Source organism: Chiroxiphia lanceolata, chromosome 26 (assembly GCF_009829145.1).
Source record: "Chiroxiphia lanceolata isolate bChiLan1 chromosome 26, bChiLan1.pri, whole genome shotgun sequence".
Lineage (NCBI taxonomy): Eukaryota > Metazoa > Chordata > Aves > Passeriformes > Pipridae > Chiroxiphia > Chiroxiphia lanceolata.
This window is the reverse complement of record NC_045662.1, coordinates 1,550,192-1,567,344: the sequence shown is the minus strand read 5'-3', so window position 1 is coordinate 1,567,344 and position 17,153 is coordinate 1,550,192. Positions and strand designations below refer to the sequence as shown.

Genomic DNA, 17,153 nt, shown 5'->3' with positions numbered 1-17,153 from the left:
TCAACAGGGAGGTGGGGCTGTGTTGAGCTGGGTGGGATGAGCCCCAGAGCAGGGAGTGGGTGTCCCCAGCCCTGGGGAGGGTGACAGCTCCCCTGGCAGGACCCCAGTGTGCTGGTGGCTTATGCCCCTTCTCCACATCCCCCCAGGTCTGCCGGGTGCAGAAGCTGGTGCTCATCATCACCCCGGGGTGGGGGGCACCCAGCCCTGTCTGCCTCAGCTTCGGGTGAGGGGGGCCTGGCACCCCAGGGGTGCTTAGCTGGAGAAGAGGGGTGACCCTGGGGCTGGGTGCCCTCAGTGCTGCCCAAGGCCTCTCAGCCCTGCCTCAGTTTCCCTGGGTGCCACAAGGGGTGAGCAGGGAGCTGGGGGATCAGTCCTGGGGCTTCTCTGCCTGAGGTGCCTGGGGGGCACAGTGTCCCCAGGCTGGGGGACCCCAGGCCCCCAGTGTATGTGTGGGCAGAGGGGATCCTTGTCCTCACAGGTTCCCCCCAGGCAGGACATCAACCCCAGACCCCCAGGGAATCTTCTGGGGAGGAGGCAGGACTCTGCCACCTGACACAGCCCTGGCAGGGCTCAGGAACGGGGCTGGGAGCCTAGTGGGACCCTGAGCCACCCTGAATGTCCCTGTGAGGGGACACCCCTGAGCAGGCAGGAGCCCTCTGGCTGCCTCTCTGGGATGTCCCCTGACACTCTCAGCCCACACCCCTCTCTGTGGGCCAGGGAGGCCCCTTCTCATGTAAAGCAGCTTTCTGGGGGTCTGTGCCCCCCTACCCCACTGCTGGAGGAGCAGGAGGGAGGCTGTGAATGAATGCCCCCCCCCTTGGCATCTCCCCATGCCAGTGGCCTGTGGTTGCTGGGGACATGTGTCCACTAGGACCTGTGACTGCTGGGGAACACACCTGTCCCCCTCTGCCCCCCAGTACCCACTAACCTGGAGGGGCTGGGCACAGCTCAGTGTCCCACTGGGCACAGGGACAGCTCAGTGTCCTTCTTGGGCACAACTTCGTGCCACTGTCAGGCACAGGGACAGCTCAGTGTCCTCACTGGGCATGGGGACATGAAGCACAGTCCTGTGCCCCCCCAGGCACAGGGGTGGCTCTGTCCCCAGTGGGCTGGGGGCAGTTGGAATGGCTGTGTGACACCATGGAGGAGCCTCCAGGCCATGCTGAGCCCCCCCACCCTACAGGGGGGTTTGGGTGGTGCTGTGGGACAGGCGGGGCACCCAGGGGACCCTGAGAGTCACCCTGGGCCCGTGGCATGGGCTCTCTGGTGTCCCCACACCCAGCCCTGACAGGGACAGGTATAAATAGCAGCTCTGTCACCTCCTGTCACATGCCCGGTGCTGGCAGGGTCCCCACCAGGGGCACAGCTGTTCCTGGGACAGAAGGGATGGCCAGGGGGGCACCCAGTCCCTTCTCCATTGCCCCCACAGGGGCCACCCCCCACACCAGGAACAGCCCCTGGGGCCTGGGCTGCCACCTTGGGAACACAGACCCCAGCCCAGCACAGGGGCAGGGCCGAGATGGCCAGACCACCCCCCACCCCCCAGTATAGGGTGCCTCACACCCCATGCGATCCACTGCCAGCTCTGGGCACAAACGGGGCGTTTCCAGCCCTAAATCAGAGTAAAAAGGGAAACCTGTGTCCCACCACCACCCCCACACACCCGTCACTCTCTGCACGGGCAGAAACAGTCCCTGGGTGGCTCTAAAAATACCCGAGCCCTGACAGCCCTGACAGCGACAGCTGCGCCCGCGCCGGGGGCACCCGCAGGGGGCCGGGGCTGCCGACCCCGGGGGACCCCGTCGGGAACAGGGCATCCAGCCCTGCTGCCCCCAGTGCATCCAGCCCTGCTGCCCCCAGGGCATCCAGCCCTGCTGCCCCCAGGGCATCCAGCTCTGCTGCCCCCAGGGCATCCAGCCCTGCTGCCCCCAGGGCATCCAGCTCTGCTGCCCCCAGGGCATCCAGCTCTGCTGCCCCCAGGGCATCCAGCTCTGCTGCCCCCAGCATGGGAAGGACAGGGAATGGTTGGAGCCAGCCCAGAGGAGGCCATGAAGTGGATAAGGGGACTGGAGCACCTCCCCTATGGAGGCAGGCTGGGAGAGCTGGGGCTGTTCAGCCCGGAGACGAGAAGGTTGTGTGGAGACTCCGCAGCACCTTCCAGGATCTGAAGGGGCCAGAGGGGGACTCTTCATCAGGAACTGGAGTGGCAGGACAAGGTGGAATGGGTTTAAACTGAAAGAGGGGAAATACAGAAGAAACCCTCCCCTGTGAGGGCAGGGAGGCCCTGTCACCGGTTGCCCAGAGAAGCTGTGGCTGCCCCATCCCTGGAAGGGTTCAAACAATATCCCGGCGGTGGCTGTGCCGTCCCCGGCCTCCCCGAAGCCCCTAATCCATCTCTCGCAGCAGGAGATGCCTAAGCTGCCTTTTCAAGCCGGCCCCTCCTCGCGCGGGCTCGCGCGCTCTCAATGCCAGCGCTGGCGGGGGATGTGTCGGACAAGCCGAGGGGATCCCTCCCCTGCCAGCAAGGTCAAGGTGTGCTTAAGCCGGTTTCCCCCGCGCCCGCCTCGGTGGGCTCTGTGCCCCGCCAGCACCGGGAGCGGGTCTGGGGGGACCACGTGGCACCGGGGACGTGCCACCCCCTGGGATCCGGTCGGTCGGACCCGTTTGTGGTGGGGGCTCGTCCCCCCAGCTCCTCACAGCTGCTTTTAGGGTTGCCCACCAGTCCCCCCGGGACCCTCTGGGTACCAGGGCTTGCCTAACGCTGTGTCCACTGCCTGCCGGGCTGCCCCGGGGCTCAGGCACCCCATGGCCCACCCGGGGGTGCCCCAGGGCTCAACTCGCCCCACAGCCCGCCCCAGGGGTACCTGAGGGCCTGGCTTGGTACCCTAGGGCTGAGGGCACCCCACACTCCACCCCACAGGTACCCCAGGGCTCAGTTCACCCCACTACTACCCCGGAGCTTGGTGGTAGCAGTGGGTACCCCATGGTACCCCAGGGAGCAGCTCTGCCCCCAACTCACCCCATGGGTACCCCAGGACTCAGCTGGCAGCCCCATCCCACCTGACCAGTGCTGATCACAGACCTCTCCCACCCCATGGAACCACTGCAGACCATTAGACCAGTTTAGACCAGTACAAACCAGGCCTGAGCACTGGTTCCTGCCCTCCCTAACCCACAGCACAGCGTGCGTGCAGCTCAGCTGGGCACAGGGGTGCAGACACACCCTCCCCCCCCCCCAGGTGCCAGCAGAGCTGTCACACACACAGAGTCCCCAACACTGTGACCCCCTCAGCACCCCCGACCCCCCAGCCCTGCTGCCATGTCCCCACACGTCACCCCTCCTGTGGGCACTGTGTGTTCACGTGTGTGTGTGTGCATGTGTGTGCACACGTGTGCCTGCTCACGCCCCGGGGTGCAGGAGGACCTGTGCCAGGGACCCTGTGTCCCCTCCCTGTTCCCTTGGTGACAGACCACCGTCCCCGCTGGCACCTCGCGCCCGCCGCCAGCCGGGGCCTTTGTGCCTGGTTTTAATTAGAGGCTCTTAAGTGTGAAACAAAGCCGAGGGCAGGGCCGGGGGCCCTTTCCCTCCTCTGCGCTCCTGGGGGACCCCCGAGGTCCTCAGCCCGCCTGGCACCGCCTGTCACAGCTCCTCCCTGCTTCGCCCTCCTCCGGGCCACCCCAAGGGACACGTGGTGCGAGGTGGTGCTGCCAGTGCCCCCCCCAAAATATTGCCCTCGGGATCGGTGCTGGCCACCAGCCCACACGTGGGGCTGTGCATGGGGCCAGTGCCAGCCATGGTGCCACCCCCAGGGTTCTCCCCATGGTGCCTGTTCCTGAGGAGAGGCTCAGAGAGGGGACACCAGCCTGTGGCTGGGCTGAGGGTGCTTTCAGGGGGTCCAAGGTATGGACCTGGGGGTTCACAACTGTGTTGCCCATCCCTGGCCCTGATGGGTGCAGGGAGGACCCCCCAAGTGCCCTTGTGATGGGGAGCTGGGGGGGAGCTGGGTTTGGCCCCATACTCCCAGTACAGCCCAGTTTGGCCTGCTGGCAGCACCCACCCCCTCCTGCTGGGTGCCAGGGTGGGTCCTTGTCCTCACAGGTTCCCCCCAGGCAGGACATCAACCCCAGACCCCCAGGGAACCTTTTGGGGAGGAGGCAGGACTCTGCCACCCGACACAGCCCTGGCAGGGCTCAGGAATGGGGCTGGGAGCCTGGTGACAGGGACAAGTGGGACTCAAGGGATTCCCTGAGCCACCCTGAATGTCCCTGTGAGGGGACACCCCTGAGCAGGCAGGAGCCCTCTGGCTGCCTCCCTGGGATGTCCCCTGACACCCTCAGCCCACCCAGGGGGTCCTTCCAGGGCTGGCTGGAGGATCTGCTCCAGGTTTCCCCCTCCTCAGGAGAGCTCAGCACCCACTCTGGGTGGGACCATTTGTGGGTTCTGGGGCCCCCTCTCCTGAGCCACCAGCACCCACTGGGACAGGGAGCATGGGGACAGCCCCTACCACCCCCCTGGGAAAGGGACACAAGAGGCACTGGGGATGTGGTGGGGGCAGGGGACACGGGTGGCAGGGGACGCGGTGGGGGGGACATGAGAAGGGCCCTTTCGCTGTGAAAAGAAGCCAAAATCGGGAGCTTTTAGGAAGCCAAATCGGCGTGGCTGCTCAGACACCCCTGCTCCCCTCCGTCCCCATCCCTGGTGGGCCTGGGGACACGGTGGGGTCACCCAAGCTGGACTCTGCACCCACGGGGCCGAGGGGAGCTGTGGCTGGAGCAGCCGGGGGAGCAGCAAAAGAGCGGGATTGGGAGTGGGACTGGGAGCAGGATTGGGAGTAGGATGGGGCCAGGAGGCAGTGCTGGCCGGGCTCCGGGCTCAGCCCCCGCCGCCGGCACCGTGCCAGGCCCTTCCCCGCAGCCCCCCCCCGCCCGGGACCCCTGGGCACTTGCCCAGCACCCTCCCGGGAACCCCAAAGGCAGCACCCCGGAGTCACCCCCGGCCCTGGCTCCCACCCCAAACCCACCCATCCCACCCCGTCCCGGCCTCGCCGGGGCCACGCGGACCCTCCGCCAGCCCCGACCTCCCCCCCCGGGCGCGGGGAGCCCCCGTGTCCCGCCCCCGCCGCGGTGACACCCGGCACGTCCCGACGGGGAGGGGGGCCGGGAGCATCGTGTGTTCCGTCCTCCCCCCCTGCGCCCCCCCAGGCTTTGATTTTGGAGCCCCCCCTGCCCTTCCCCCTCGGCCAGGAGCCGCAATGGTTTCAATTACGCTCTGAAAGGCGGTGGGGCCCCCTCTTTTCACGGCAGCCCGGGTCTCCTGCTCACAACAAAAGCTTAAGTTACAGGAAAGGGAGAGAAAGGGAGGGAGGACGCGGAGGGAGGGAGGGAAGGGGGCAGCCAGAAGACCCCCAGAACGGAGCGGGACGGGGGTGGGGGGCTGCCCACCACAATCCCCCTGACTGCCCCTGCCTTGGGAAGGGCAGCCCCCCATCCTGCTGCCGAAATTTGGGGTGATTGCCCGCAGTTTCTTTCCCCGATGAGGGTCTCCGTTGTGTTCCAGTCTCTCCCAGTGTGTCTCAGTCCCCTCAGTGTGTCCCAGTGCCCCCCAGTGTGTGCTTGACCCCCTGATGTGTCCTGGTCCCTCTCAGTGAGTCTTGGATCACCCCAGCATGTCCTGGATCCCCCAGTGTGTCCCAGATCCCCCCAGCATGTCCTGGATCCTCCCAGTGCGTCCTGGTTCCCCCCTGCATATTCCTGTCCCCCTCTGGCATGTCCCAGTGCCCCCAAGTGTGTCCCAGTGCCCCCAAGTGTGTCCCAGTTCCACCCAGTGCGTCCCAGTGCCCCCAAGTGTGTCCCAGCCCCTCCCAGTGCATCTCAGCCCCACGGCTCTCTCCCCCTGCCCTGTTTTTGGAGACAGAAGTTCCCTTCACCACGGCCCTGGTTGGGGTGGGAGCTGTGGGGCCTGTAGGGGGGGCAGGATGGGGGATGTCCCCCACCCCCTTGGCTGATTTGGGGACATCCCTGACTGTACAGTGGTCCTGTGGGGGTGCAGCACCCCAGAGTGGCCATGGGCACCCTATGGGGTGGTGGCACCACCTCGGTGACACCAGGCTACAAGTAGTGTTGGGACCAAGGCACCCCTGCTTTTGGGGGGGCTTCAGGGGGACAAGGGGGCTAATCCTGCCCCACTGCACCCTAAAGTGGGACCAGGGGACAGTGGGGGACCCCCCAGAACATGTCAGGGGGATGTGGGTCCTGGGCTGGGGGGGAGCAGCCGCGTGGGTGGGGGGAGACATGGAGCAGGGAGTCAGGGGGCATGGGAAGTGTAGAGGACATCAGGGGGGCACAGGGGACACAGAGGGGTGCAGAGAACCCCAGGGGGGGTGGCGGGGTACGCAGGGGGTACGCAGGGGACAATGGGGGGTTGCAGAGGACATGGGGCATGTCCAGGGACACGGCAGGGAGGAGACAGGAGGGGCACAGGGGACACGGGGGGGACAGAGGACACGGTAGGGAACAGGGAACATGCAGGGTGTAGAAGACACGGGGGGGCGGGGGGCACTGGGGGACACGGGGAGTGTCAGGGGACACGAAGGGGGGGTGTAAGGGACACGGAGGGGCAGAGGCCACACTGGGGCTGGGGACAGGGTGGCAGGGGACAGGAGAGGCACAGGGGACAAGGGGGAGTGCAGAAGACACGGCGGGGTGCGGAAGACTCGGAGGGCAGGGAATACGAAAGGCTCGGGGAACACGGGTGGGGGGACACAGGGGCCACGGGGGGAGGGGTGTCAGAAGACACGGGGGGGTGTCACGGAAGGCGGAGGGCAGGGGACACGAGAGGCACAGGGCACACGGGCGGCGTCAGGGGACACGGGAGCACCCTCTCATCGCGGCCCCGGCCCGACCCCACCCGGGCGCGGGGGGGGAACTTTTCCCGACTCGGAAAAACTTTTCGGGCCGGGGGGGCCCGGTGACCCCCGGGACGGGAGGGGGCGTGGCCAGGGGGGCGTGGGGCGTGGCCACCGCCAGGTTTGAATGTGACTGGCTTAGGTTGCGGGGCGGGGCCGGTAGGGGGCGGGGCTCGGGGGGTTGGCCCCGCCCCGCGGGGACGCGGCGCTGCCCCTCACAAAGGCGGCGGGAGCGTCCGGTGCGGCCGCTCCGCTCCCCGCGCCCCGGGCACCCCCCGGGACCCCCCCGGGACCGCCCGACCACCCCCCGGGACCGCCCGGCAACCCCCCGCCATCCCCTCTCCCCGACCCGCCGCTCGCCCGCGGCTCCGGGAGCGCCGAGTCCGGGCAGCGGGAGCAGCGCCGCGGAGCACCGGGAGTGACTGGGACGAACAGCGGGAGTGTCTGGGACGAGCACCGGGAGCGCCAAGTCCGAGCAGACACAGCGGTAGATCGGGACACCGCGAGCCGTCCCGCCGGGAACCCGGGGCAGGCGGGCAGTGGGAACCGGGAGCCGTCCGGGCAGCACCGGGCACGGCGGGTCCCGTCACCGGGAGTCATCCCGGCGGGAGCTGAGAGTGTCCAGTCACCGGGAGCCGTCCAGCCAGCGGCGGGCACGGCAGAGCTGAGCACCGGGAGCCGTCCGGACGCGGCGGATTCGGACACCGGGAGTCATCCAGGCGGCACCGGGCACGGCAGAGCTGATCACCGGGAGCCGTCCAGGCAGCCCCGGGCACGGCACACCCGGACGGGAGGACGGTCCGTCCGGCTGGGCACCGGGCACAGTAATTCGGGGCGCAGGGACTCGGGGCACCACCATGGCCCCCCCCGTGGTGCTGCCCGCCCTGGCCTGGCTGCTGGCGGGGCTGAGCATGCTGGCGCCGGGCCGGGCCCAGCTGCACGGCGAGAAGGGCATCTCCATCCCCGACCACGGCTTCTGCCAGCCCATCTCCATCCCGCTCTGCACCGACATCGCCTACAACCAGACCATCATGCCCAACCTGCTGGGCCACACCAACCAGGAGGACGCGGGGCTGGAGGTCCACCAGTTCTACCCTCTGGTGAAGGTGCAGTGCTCCCTGGAGCTGAAGTTCTTCCTGTGCTCCATGTACGCCCCGGTGTGCACGGTGCTGGAGCAGGCCATCCCGCCGTGCCGCTCCATCTGCGAGCGGGCGCGCCAGGGCTGCGAGGCCCTCATGAACAAGTTCGGCTTCCAGTGGCCGGAGCGGCTGCGCTGCGAGAACTTCCCCCGGCACGGCGCCGAGCAGATCTGCGTGGGGCAGAACCACTCGGAGGACGGCGGCTCGCCGGCGCTGCTCACCAGTGCCACGCCGCTGGCCGGCCAGGGCACCCCCGGCGCCCCCCGCTACGCCACCCTCGACCACCCCTTCCACTGCCCGCGGGCGCTGAAGGTGCCCAGCTACCTCAACTACAAGTTCCTGGGGGAGAAGGACTGCGCGGCGCCCTGCGAGCCCGCCCGGCCCGACGGCCACATGTTCTTCAACGAGGACGAGATCCGCTTCGCCCGCATCTGGATCCTCATCTGGTCCGTCCTGTGCTGCGCCTCCACCTTCTTCACTGTCACCACCTACCTGGTGGACATGCAGCGCTTCCGCTACCCCGAGCGGCCCATCATCTTCCTCTCGGGGTGCTACACCATGGTGTCGGTGGCCTACATCGCCGGCTTCGTGCTGGAGGAGAGGGTGGTCTGCAACGAGCGCTTCCAGGAGGACGGGTACCGCACGGTGGTGCAGGGCACCAAGAAGGAGGGCTGCACCATCCTCTTCATGATGCTCTACTTCTTCAGCATGGCCAGCTCGATCTGGTGGGTCATCCTCTCCCTGACCTGGTTCCTGGCCGCCGGCATGAAGTGGGGCCACGAGGCCATCGAGGCCAACTCCCAGTACTTCCACTTGGCCGCCTGGGCCGTGCCGGCCGTCAAGACCATCACCATCCTGGCCATGGGGCAGATCGACGGGGACCTGCTGAGCGGCGTCTGCTTCGTGGGCCTCAACAACATCGACCCTCTGCGGGGCTTCGTGCTGGCCCCGCTCTTCGTCTACCTCTTCATCGGCACCTCCTTCCTCCTGGCCGGCTTCGTGTCCCTCTTCCGCATCCGCACCATCATGAAACACGGCGGGACCAAGACGGAGAAGCTGGAGCGGCTCATGGTTCGCATCGGGGTCTTCAGCGTCCTCTACACCGTCCCGGCTACCATCGTCATCGCCTGCTACTTCTACGAGCAGGCGTTCCGGGAGCACTGGGAGCGCAGCTGGATCAGCCAGAACTGCAAGAGCTTGGCCATCCCCTGCCCGCTGCACTTCACCCCCCGCATGACCCCCGACTTCACCGTCTACATGATCAAGTATCTCATGACTCTGATCGTGGGCATCACCTCTGGGTTCTGGATATGGTCAGGGAAAACCCTGCACTCCTGGAGGAAGTTCTACACCCGGCTCACCAACAGCAAGCAGGGCGAGACCACGGTGTGACCCCCCCGGCCCCGCCGCCATTCGGCCTGAAATTTGGGGTTTTTTTGGAGGGGGGGATTATTATATATTTTTTATTTTTAGATTTATTAACGTCTAAGGGGTGTCTCTCTTTCTCTTTGATTTTTTTTTTTTTTGTAATTAAACCTGTAAATAGCATTTGTAAATTTAATTATATATATTTCTATTTAAAATTTGGAAACGGAGGGGAGGAAAGAGGAGAAAAGGGAGGGGGAAATAGGAGAAAAAGGGGGCGGAAGCAGGAAAGGGAGGAAAAGGAAGGGGCGAAAAAAGGGGTAAATGAGGAGGACAGGAAGAAAAAAAGGGGAAGAAAGAGGAGAAAAAAGGGAGAATAACAGAAAAGTAGAATAGTAGAAAAGGGAGGAGAAAGGGAAGAAAAAAAGGAGGAAAGGAAGAAAAAAGGAAAAAAGATAAAAGGAGGGAAAAATAGGCAGGAAAAGGGGGAGGAAAAGGTGTAAAGGGAGGAAAAAGAGGGGGAAAAGGGAGGAAAATTGGAGAAAAGGGAGGAAAGAAGGAGAAAAGGGAGAAAAAACAGGAAAGGAGATATAAGAAAAAAAAGATAGAAAAGGAGAGGAAAAAGAGGAAAATGAGTGAAAAAAAGGAGAGGAGAAAAGGGAGAAAAAAGAGAAAAAAAAAGGGAGAAAAAGGAACTGGGGAAAAAATTTAAAAGAGGTGGGAAAAAGGAGAAAAAAGAGGAGAAAAAGGGAAAAAACGCTACCAAGCCTGGAGAGGACCCTCAGCCCCCTGCTCCCCCCTTCCCACTCCATCCCAGCTCCCCCCGGCTGCTGCTCCAGCGGCCCCTGGAAAAAAAGGGGGGAAAAAAAGGCAAAAAAACCCAATAAAAAGCCCATTTTTCTCGCTCTCCTTTCGAAACTCCCCCAAAAAAGTGGATTTTTCTTTCCCCACCCCTTTGTTCACTCCCACGAGACCCTGGGCCGGGGCTGCTCCCCCCGGGGGCTCCTCCTGGGCCCCCCCCAACTTGGCCGATGAGTTTTCCTCCCAAATTCCTTTTTGAACAATCCTTCCCAAATACAAACGAGTCAAAAAAACCACCAGATTATTCCTGAGGGCTTTGTTTTGTTGGTTTTTTTTTCCCCCCAAAACAACCCTAAGGATTAAATTGGGGGACTGAGAGGGGTCCCTATGGATGCTGTGGGGCCCCCCAGTTCCATCGCCCCGTGGGGATGAGCCAGCACCTCCCTCCAGCTGGAACAAGGCGCCTTACAAGGGAAAAAAGAGCTTTTTAACCCAAAAAAATAAGGAATTTTCGGTTTGCAGTGGGAGGGGGGGCCTCTCCTGTGCCCCCCTCCTGGAGGAAATAGCTCACATTTTCTCTGGGATTAGGGGTTTGGCTGGGGTGGGCCCCCAATCCCGAAGCTCCGGAGAGAAGCAGGTCCCAACTCCAGTTTGGTTTGTCAGGATTTGGGGGATGCTGGAGGGGGGACATTGGGATTTTCGGCTGGAGAGGGACAAGCTCCAGGCGGGGAGCTGGGGGGGGGAAAGGATGGATTTAATCAGCTGGATTTAGTTGGAATGAAAAAAAATACTCTTCCCAAAATGGAGAGGGAGACCTGGCCGGGAAGCACTGGCCCCGGGGGTGCCCCAAAACCGGCCCCGGGGAGCCTCAGTGCTTCTCACCTCCAGCATTCCAGAGGGTTTGGGGATCCCTGGAGCACAAAGAGGGATCGCAGGGGGATTGTGCTGTTCCCCTTCCCCCAGCAAAGCCCCGGGACAATCCCGAAACCCCCTGAAACATCCCAGTCCTGCGGTGTGGGCGAGGAAGGAGCCGAAGGGGTTAAGGTAGTGCCTCTCCAGCACATTTTGGAAAGGAAAAACTCTTTGGATCCGGTTTAATTTTCCAGCGATGACTTGGAAGGGGGAGAGAAGAGGGGGAGAAACTTATCCAGGGCTTTTTTTCCCCCTCCTCTGTGGTTTGGAGAAGCAATTTAAGGGTCGGGCTGGGCTGGTCGGGACCCCTATCAGCACCCCCTTGACGCCCCCAGGACACCCCAGCCACCCCTGTCACCCTCCCCCTCCCCCCCTTCTTCAGAGCCTCTGGAAAGGGAATGAAAATGGGGTGATTTTTGCTGTCTTTGTGCTGGTGGTGCCATGGGCAGGACCAGCCTCAGCCAAGGGGACGGGGGACCCCCCTGCACCCCTTAATCCCTGCCCTTGGGGTGCCACCTCAGGGGGCTCCCCCTTGCCATGGGAGTCCTGGGCTGTATCCAGCCTGGCACTGGGTGCTTTGGCTTTGGGGTGCTGCCCATGGGGGTCTCTTATCCAGCTGGAAGGTCCTGCTCCCCAAAAAGCAGCTCCCACCCAAGGCCGCTTTGTTTTCCGGAGGCGAAGCGCGGATCGGGATCACGGGGGACGGGGGGAATGTAAACTCTCCACCCAGGAATGCAGGAGCTGGGAGAGGAGGGGTTTTTTTAAAAGGCTTGGATGTCCCGGCTTTGGAAAACAGAGCTGGGATCTGGGATTGCTCCTGAGCCCCGGGGGTGCTGAGGGCTCTCAGGGCACCCCATGGGCACTGCTGGGACCCACTGGGGGTCCCTGTCCCCCCATCTGGGCCCCACAGGATCCTGCAGTGGAGCTGGAATTGGAGTTGGACTTGGGCCGGATCCTGTGCCATGTGACCTTTTCCAAATTTCTGAGGGGGTTTTGGAGGTTTTTGGCTCTTGGGGCTGTTTGCAGCCCAAGCAGGGAGGCACTGGAGGGTGTCTGCAAGCAGCAGTTGGTTCATGTCCCCTCCATCCCCTGGTCTGTCACCCCAGGGATGGGGCACCCTGGATCAGGCAAACGCCAGGGACAGGTCACCCCAAGGATGGATCCCTCTGGGAATGAGTCACCCCAGGGACAACTAACCCTGGGGACAGGCCACCCTGGGAATGGGTGACCCTGAGGATAGGTCACCCCGGGAACAAGTCACCCCTGGGGAGAGATCATCCCAAACCCAACTAACCCCGGGGATGGATCACCCCTGTCCAAGTCACCCTGGGGACAGGTCACCCACAGAACGGGTCCCCCAGGTCCCACTAACCCCAAGGAGAGGGGAGAGGGGACAGGGAACAAGGGACAGGGACCTCCTCTCTGCTCAGGGCTGTCCCCAGCCCTCCCAGCCTGGTGATTCCCATCCTCCTCTTCCCTTTTTAATCCAAGTGAAGAGGCAGCAAACGCCGGTGGCGGGTGGGGCCGTGTCCCCGCCCGGCCGTGCTGGGGGTCCTTTGATGTCCCCTAATGAGCCCCGCTCTGTTTTCACAGCTGCCAGAGCCGCGGGGGTCAATTAACGCGCAAACGCCGCCCGCCCGGCCCCAGAGCACCCTCAACTCATCACACCAGTGCCACCAGTGCCCGCGGGGCTCGTGCTGGTGCGGACGGGGACAGGGGGGGACCCCAGGAGCAGCCACGGTCGGGTCAGCCGTGGGGGGCTCGTCCCAGCACAGAGGCAGCCCCGGGGTGAAACCAGTGCAGGGAAGGGAGTGCTAGAGAAGGAACTGGTCTTGCTGGGAGAAGGATGGATTGTGGTGTGTCCCAAGCACTGGTTGTTCCAGTGCTCCTGTCCCGCAGTCCGTAGTCACTCCTGTTGCTTGCCACTGGCTTTCCTATCCTCTGGACCATGGGCTGCCCTGGCCATGAGCTCTCCTGTCCCCATATCCGTGGGCTGTCCTGTCCCTCATCCCCCAGGGACCCTGTCCCCTTGTCTGTCCTGTCCTTCATACCCCAGGGACCCTGTCTCCTGGGATTGTCCTGTCCCGTGTCCCCAGGGACCCACCCTGTCCCCCACTCAGCTCTGTCCCCATGGCCCCCAGGCTCCCCTGTCCCTGGACTGTCCCATTCTCAGCCCCAGGTGACAATGGGGTCCATCTCCCCTGTCCCTTCCCCTTCCACTGTCCCCTCTTGTCCCGGTCCCCAGCAGTGTCATGGGGGGTGGCAGAGGGAGGTGATGGGGAGCAGGGAGGTGACAAGGGACATCTCGTTGTGGTGTCCCCATGATCATTTGGCATGACAGGTCCCCGGGCCTCGTGGGGACATCCTTGGCTGTCCCCAGCCTGCTCCTGGCTCCGTGTGCCTTCACCTCCAGGGCGACGGAGCCATCAGGGACCTGAGGCCACGGGGCCCAGCACCCAAAGGTGGCAGCGGTCCCCCCGGGTGCCCCCGGCCCCCCCAGCCCCGGGGCGGGCGCTGGAGCGGGATCTGGCCGCGGCCGAGGCCGAGCCCTGGCCGGGCGCCAGCGGGGACAGGCGGCCGTCGGCTAAATTGGGCTCCGGCCGCGCTGCTCTTAAAGGAGCCGGAGCTGCCGGGAAGCGGGAGGGGCCCCGGCGGCTCGGGGGTCCCTCAGGGGGCTGCGGCTCCCAAGGCAGGTGGAGGATCCTGTCCCCATCCCGCCATCCCGCCCTGGTGCCGCGGGATGGGAGTGGGATCCATCCCCATCCCTCTGCCCCCCGGAGCCGTGTGGGACCCCGGCTCCACCCAAAGGGTGGGGGAGTGGGGAATGTGGGGCCACTTTTGTGTCTTGGTGTTCTCCTGGAGAGCTTGGGATGAGTGGGTGTGATGATCTGTGTCATTCCCGGTGTCCTCCATTGGAAATACAGGACACACAGGTGTGGGAATCTCCATCTCAGCACCCCTCCTGGAAAACAACGATGGATGGATATAGGATGGGTGGGCATGGGACCAATCTCCATCCTGGTGCACCTCCTGGAGAACGTGGGATGGGGGAGTGTGGGATCCCACCACCCTCCAGTGCCCTCCAGAGAGCATAGGGGGAACAGGCAAGGGATGGATGGACACAGATGGGTGGATGGATGGACATGGGATGGATGGACACGGGATGGATCGACACAGGATGGAGGGACATAGATGTGCTGGATGGACATGGGGTGTGGGATGAGTGGACATGGATAGGATGGGTGGATATGGGATGGATGGACACAGATGGGATGGATGGACACTGGATGGGTGGACATGAGTAGGATAGATGGACAGGGGATGGATGGACAAGGGTGGAATAGATGGACAGGGGATGGATGGACATGGGGTGGATGGACATGGACAGGATGAGTAGACATGGGATGGATGGACATGGATGGATGGAGGGACACGGACGGATGGACGGAAGGACACAGGTGGGATGGACGTGGTTCCCCTCCAGCCCCCTCCCTGCCCTGCCTGGGGCTGCCCCACGGCCACGCGGGTCCCGCACGGCTGCCCCGGCCGGGGGAGGGTCTGGGGGGAGGGTCCGGGCAGGGGGCCCCGGAGGGCTCGGGGGGAGGATCCGGGCGGGGGGCGGGGGCGGCTCCGGAGGCGGCGGCGGCTCCGGGTGCGGGAATGTTTGTGCAGCTGGAGCCGATTATGGGGCGGGAGCGGGGTGGGGGGGCGAGAGGAGGAATGGGGGGGGCAAGGGGGTCGTGCGAGGCGGAGAGGGATGTGCAGGGAGAGAGCGTGTGCGCGAGGGGCGTGAGGAGGAGAGCGGGGTGTGCACGGGGGGTGTGGAGGGGAGCGGGTGTCCAAGGGGGGGTGCAAGGAGGAGGGTTGTGCTTGGGGGTTGTGCAAAGGGGGTGTGTTTGTGCTCGAGGGGGGTGTGAAAGCGGGGTATCAAGGGGAAGGGGGGTGCGTGCAAGGGGTTCCCCAGGACGGAGGTGCCTCCACGCACACGCAGCTCTCAGGTGCACACGTATGTGCACACTCATGTGTCCCATCGCATGCACACGTGTGTGTGTGCCTGATCCACAGACGTGAGCAAACACCACACACCAGGGACATGCCAGGCACAGCTCAGGCACAGCCCAGGAACACACCAGGAACTCACCAGGAACATGCCAGACACACACCAGGAACACCCCAGTAACGTGCCAGGTACATGCCAGGAACATCCCAGGAACACCCCAGGAACACCCCAGGCACACACACACACATGTTGCACACCCCATGGGTGCCCCTCAGGGCCTGTGGGGTTCCCTCCCCCCCTCTCCCCACACTGGGTGGGCCCCTGGGGGTCCCCAGCCCAGCCCCAGGGTGGTCCCCTTGTGTTCACTCTGGTCCCTACTGACGTACTGGGCCAGGAGGGGTTAAAGTCTGTCGGGGCAGTCCCTGCCCTGTTTGGGGACTGGAGGAGCCATCATGTCAGGGACCTTGAGGGTGACCCCTCTTTGCTGCCCAGCCCCCCCAGTCCAGCTCTGACCACCCAGCCCAAGAGGAAACCCAGGGCAGGGGCAGCAGGGGAGGGGTGACACCTCAAAACAGAGAACTGGGAGTGCTTCCCCCATGGCACTGTGTCCCCCATCCCTGGGGCCACTCATCGAGGGTACCCCAAAACCCAGAGTCACCCCAGCAGGGTATAACCCCTGCACTGCCAGGGCCTGATCCCACTCCCTGTTTCCACCTCTTTTACCCTGAAACAGCCATTTTAGGCTGAACAAAATATTCCTTTGGCTCAAATTGCTACTTTTTATGCATTATTAATTGTTTTTATTAGTTATTATTATTAATAAAGGGAAAGACATCACCACCCAGCAGGGCAAACACTCTGCTTGGCTTTGTCTGCCTTCTCCAGGGAAGAGAAGTGAGGGAGGGAAGGTGGGTGGGAGAGAAGGAGGGAGGGATGAAGGGATGGATAGATGGATGGATGGATGAATGGAGAATGGATGGAGGGATGGATGGACAGGCACCCCCTGTCACCACACACCCACGCCTGCTGGGTTTCAGGGGTGGACATGGGGTTTAAAACTCATTTAATGCTCTTTTTTAGGGGGTGAATTTATTAAATCCAGTCACTGATTCAGTGCCAGGGTAGATGGACTCTGGAATTCCAGGATGTGCCTGGTGCACACGGGGCTCCCTGGTCATGGACCCCAATGTTTGCCCACAGCAACTCGAGCCAGCGGCTCCACTGTAGCCCCGGCCCTTCCTCTGCCAAAATCCTCCCTCCATTCCCCCCTCGAAGCCACTTTTTGGGCCTCTGATCGCCAAAATATATCATCCCTCCATTTCTGAGGGTGTTTTTAAGTGCCTTTTGGGGGCACAGGGCTGGATCCATCCCAGTGCTGCAGATGTAATGAGTTGGGCAGTGGGTCAGGTCTCAGCACCACTCATCCCACTGTCTGCTCTCCAGGCTTTTCCAACTGCAGGGAGACAGAGCCAGGGGTTGAATGGCCCTAAAGGCACCTCCCCCCCCATCCACTGCTTTTGGTGTCACCTCCCCATGTCAAACTACAGCCTGTTCCCAGGGCTGTCACCCCCCCGGGGTGATTCCACCATTCTGGGGGTTCCCTGGAGCACTGGCACACCAGGGAAAGCTGCTTTTATTCCCAGTTTGATATAAAACTGACCCTTCAAGCCATTCAATTTGTTTTTCCAGTGGAGGAAAGGTGCTGGTCTGCAGGATGCTCATCCTGGGCTGTTTGGGACCATGGTGGAGACAGAAGCAGGATGGGATCGGCTACGGGTGGTTTTGGGGAGCTCAGGGGTGATTTGGGGGCCGTTTTCTGCCCAGTTGAGGGTGCAGGGCTGGGTGTCCCCCCAACCCAGTCTGTCTGTTCCCCCACTGCCAGCAGAGCTCCCGGGACAGGGGCAGGGGTGGGAAGGGGGGTGTGAACAAGGGGAGAACACACTGGAAAGGGGCTCTCCTGCCCACGAGGATGGATCCGGTGGTGGGATGGGGATGGGATCCTCCTCGGTGGGATGGGAACAGGATCCTCCT

The 17,153-nt window shown here is 63.5% G+C and overlaps 1 protein-coding gene across 1 annotated transcript; it reads left to right on the top strand.

The window, feature by feature from the left end:
• The first annotated feature begins 7,264 nt into the window (after window positions 1–7,264).
• On the top strand, window positions 7,265–9,596 carry LOC116798824 (frizzled-2). Its single transcript, XM_032711476.1, has one exon. It carries the CDS (start codon window positions 7,763–7,765, stop codon window positions 9,434–9,436), a length of 1,674 nt encoding a protein of 557 aa, XP_032567367.1. The 5' UTR covers window positions 7,265–7,762; the 3' UTR covers window positions 9,437–9,596.
• Window positions 9,597–17,153: the final 7,557 nt, after the last annotated feature.

Bases quoted from the DNA above. Each gene is read 5' to 3' on its own strand.
- LOC116798824 (XM_032711476.1), top strand. From the start codon at position 7,763: ATGGCCCCCCCCGTGGTGCTGCCCGCCCTGGCCTGGCTGCTGGCGGGG.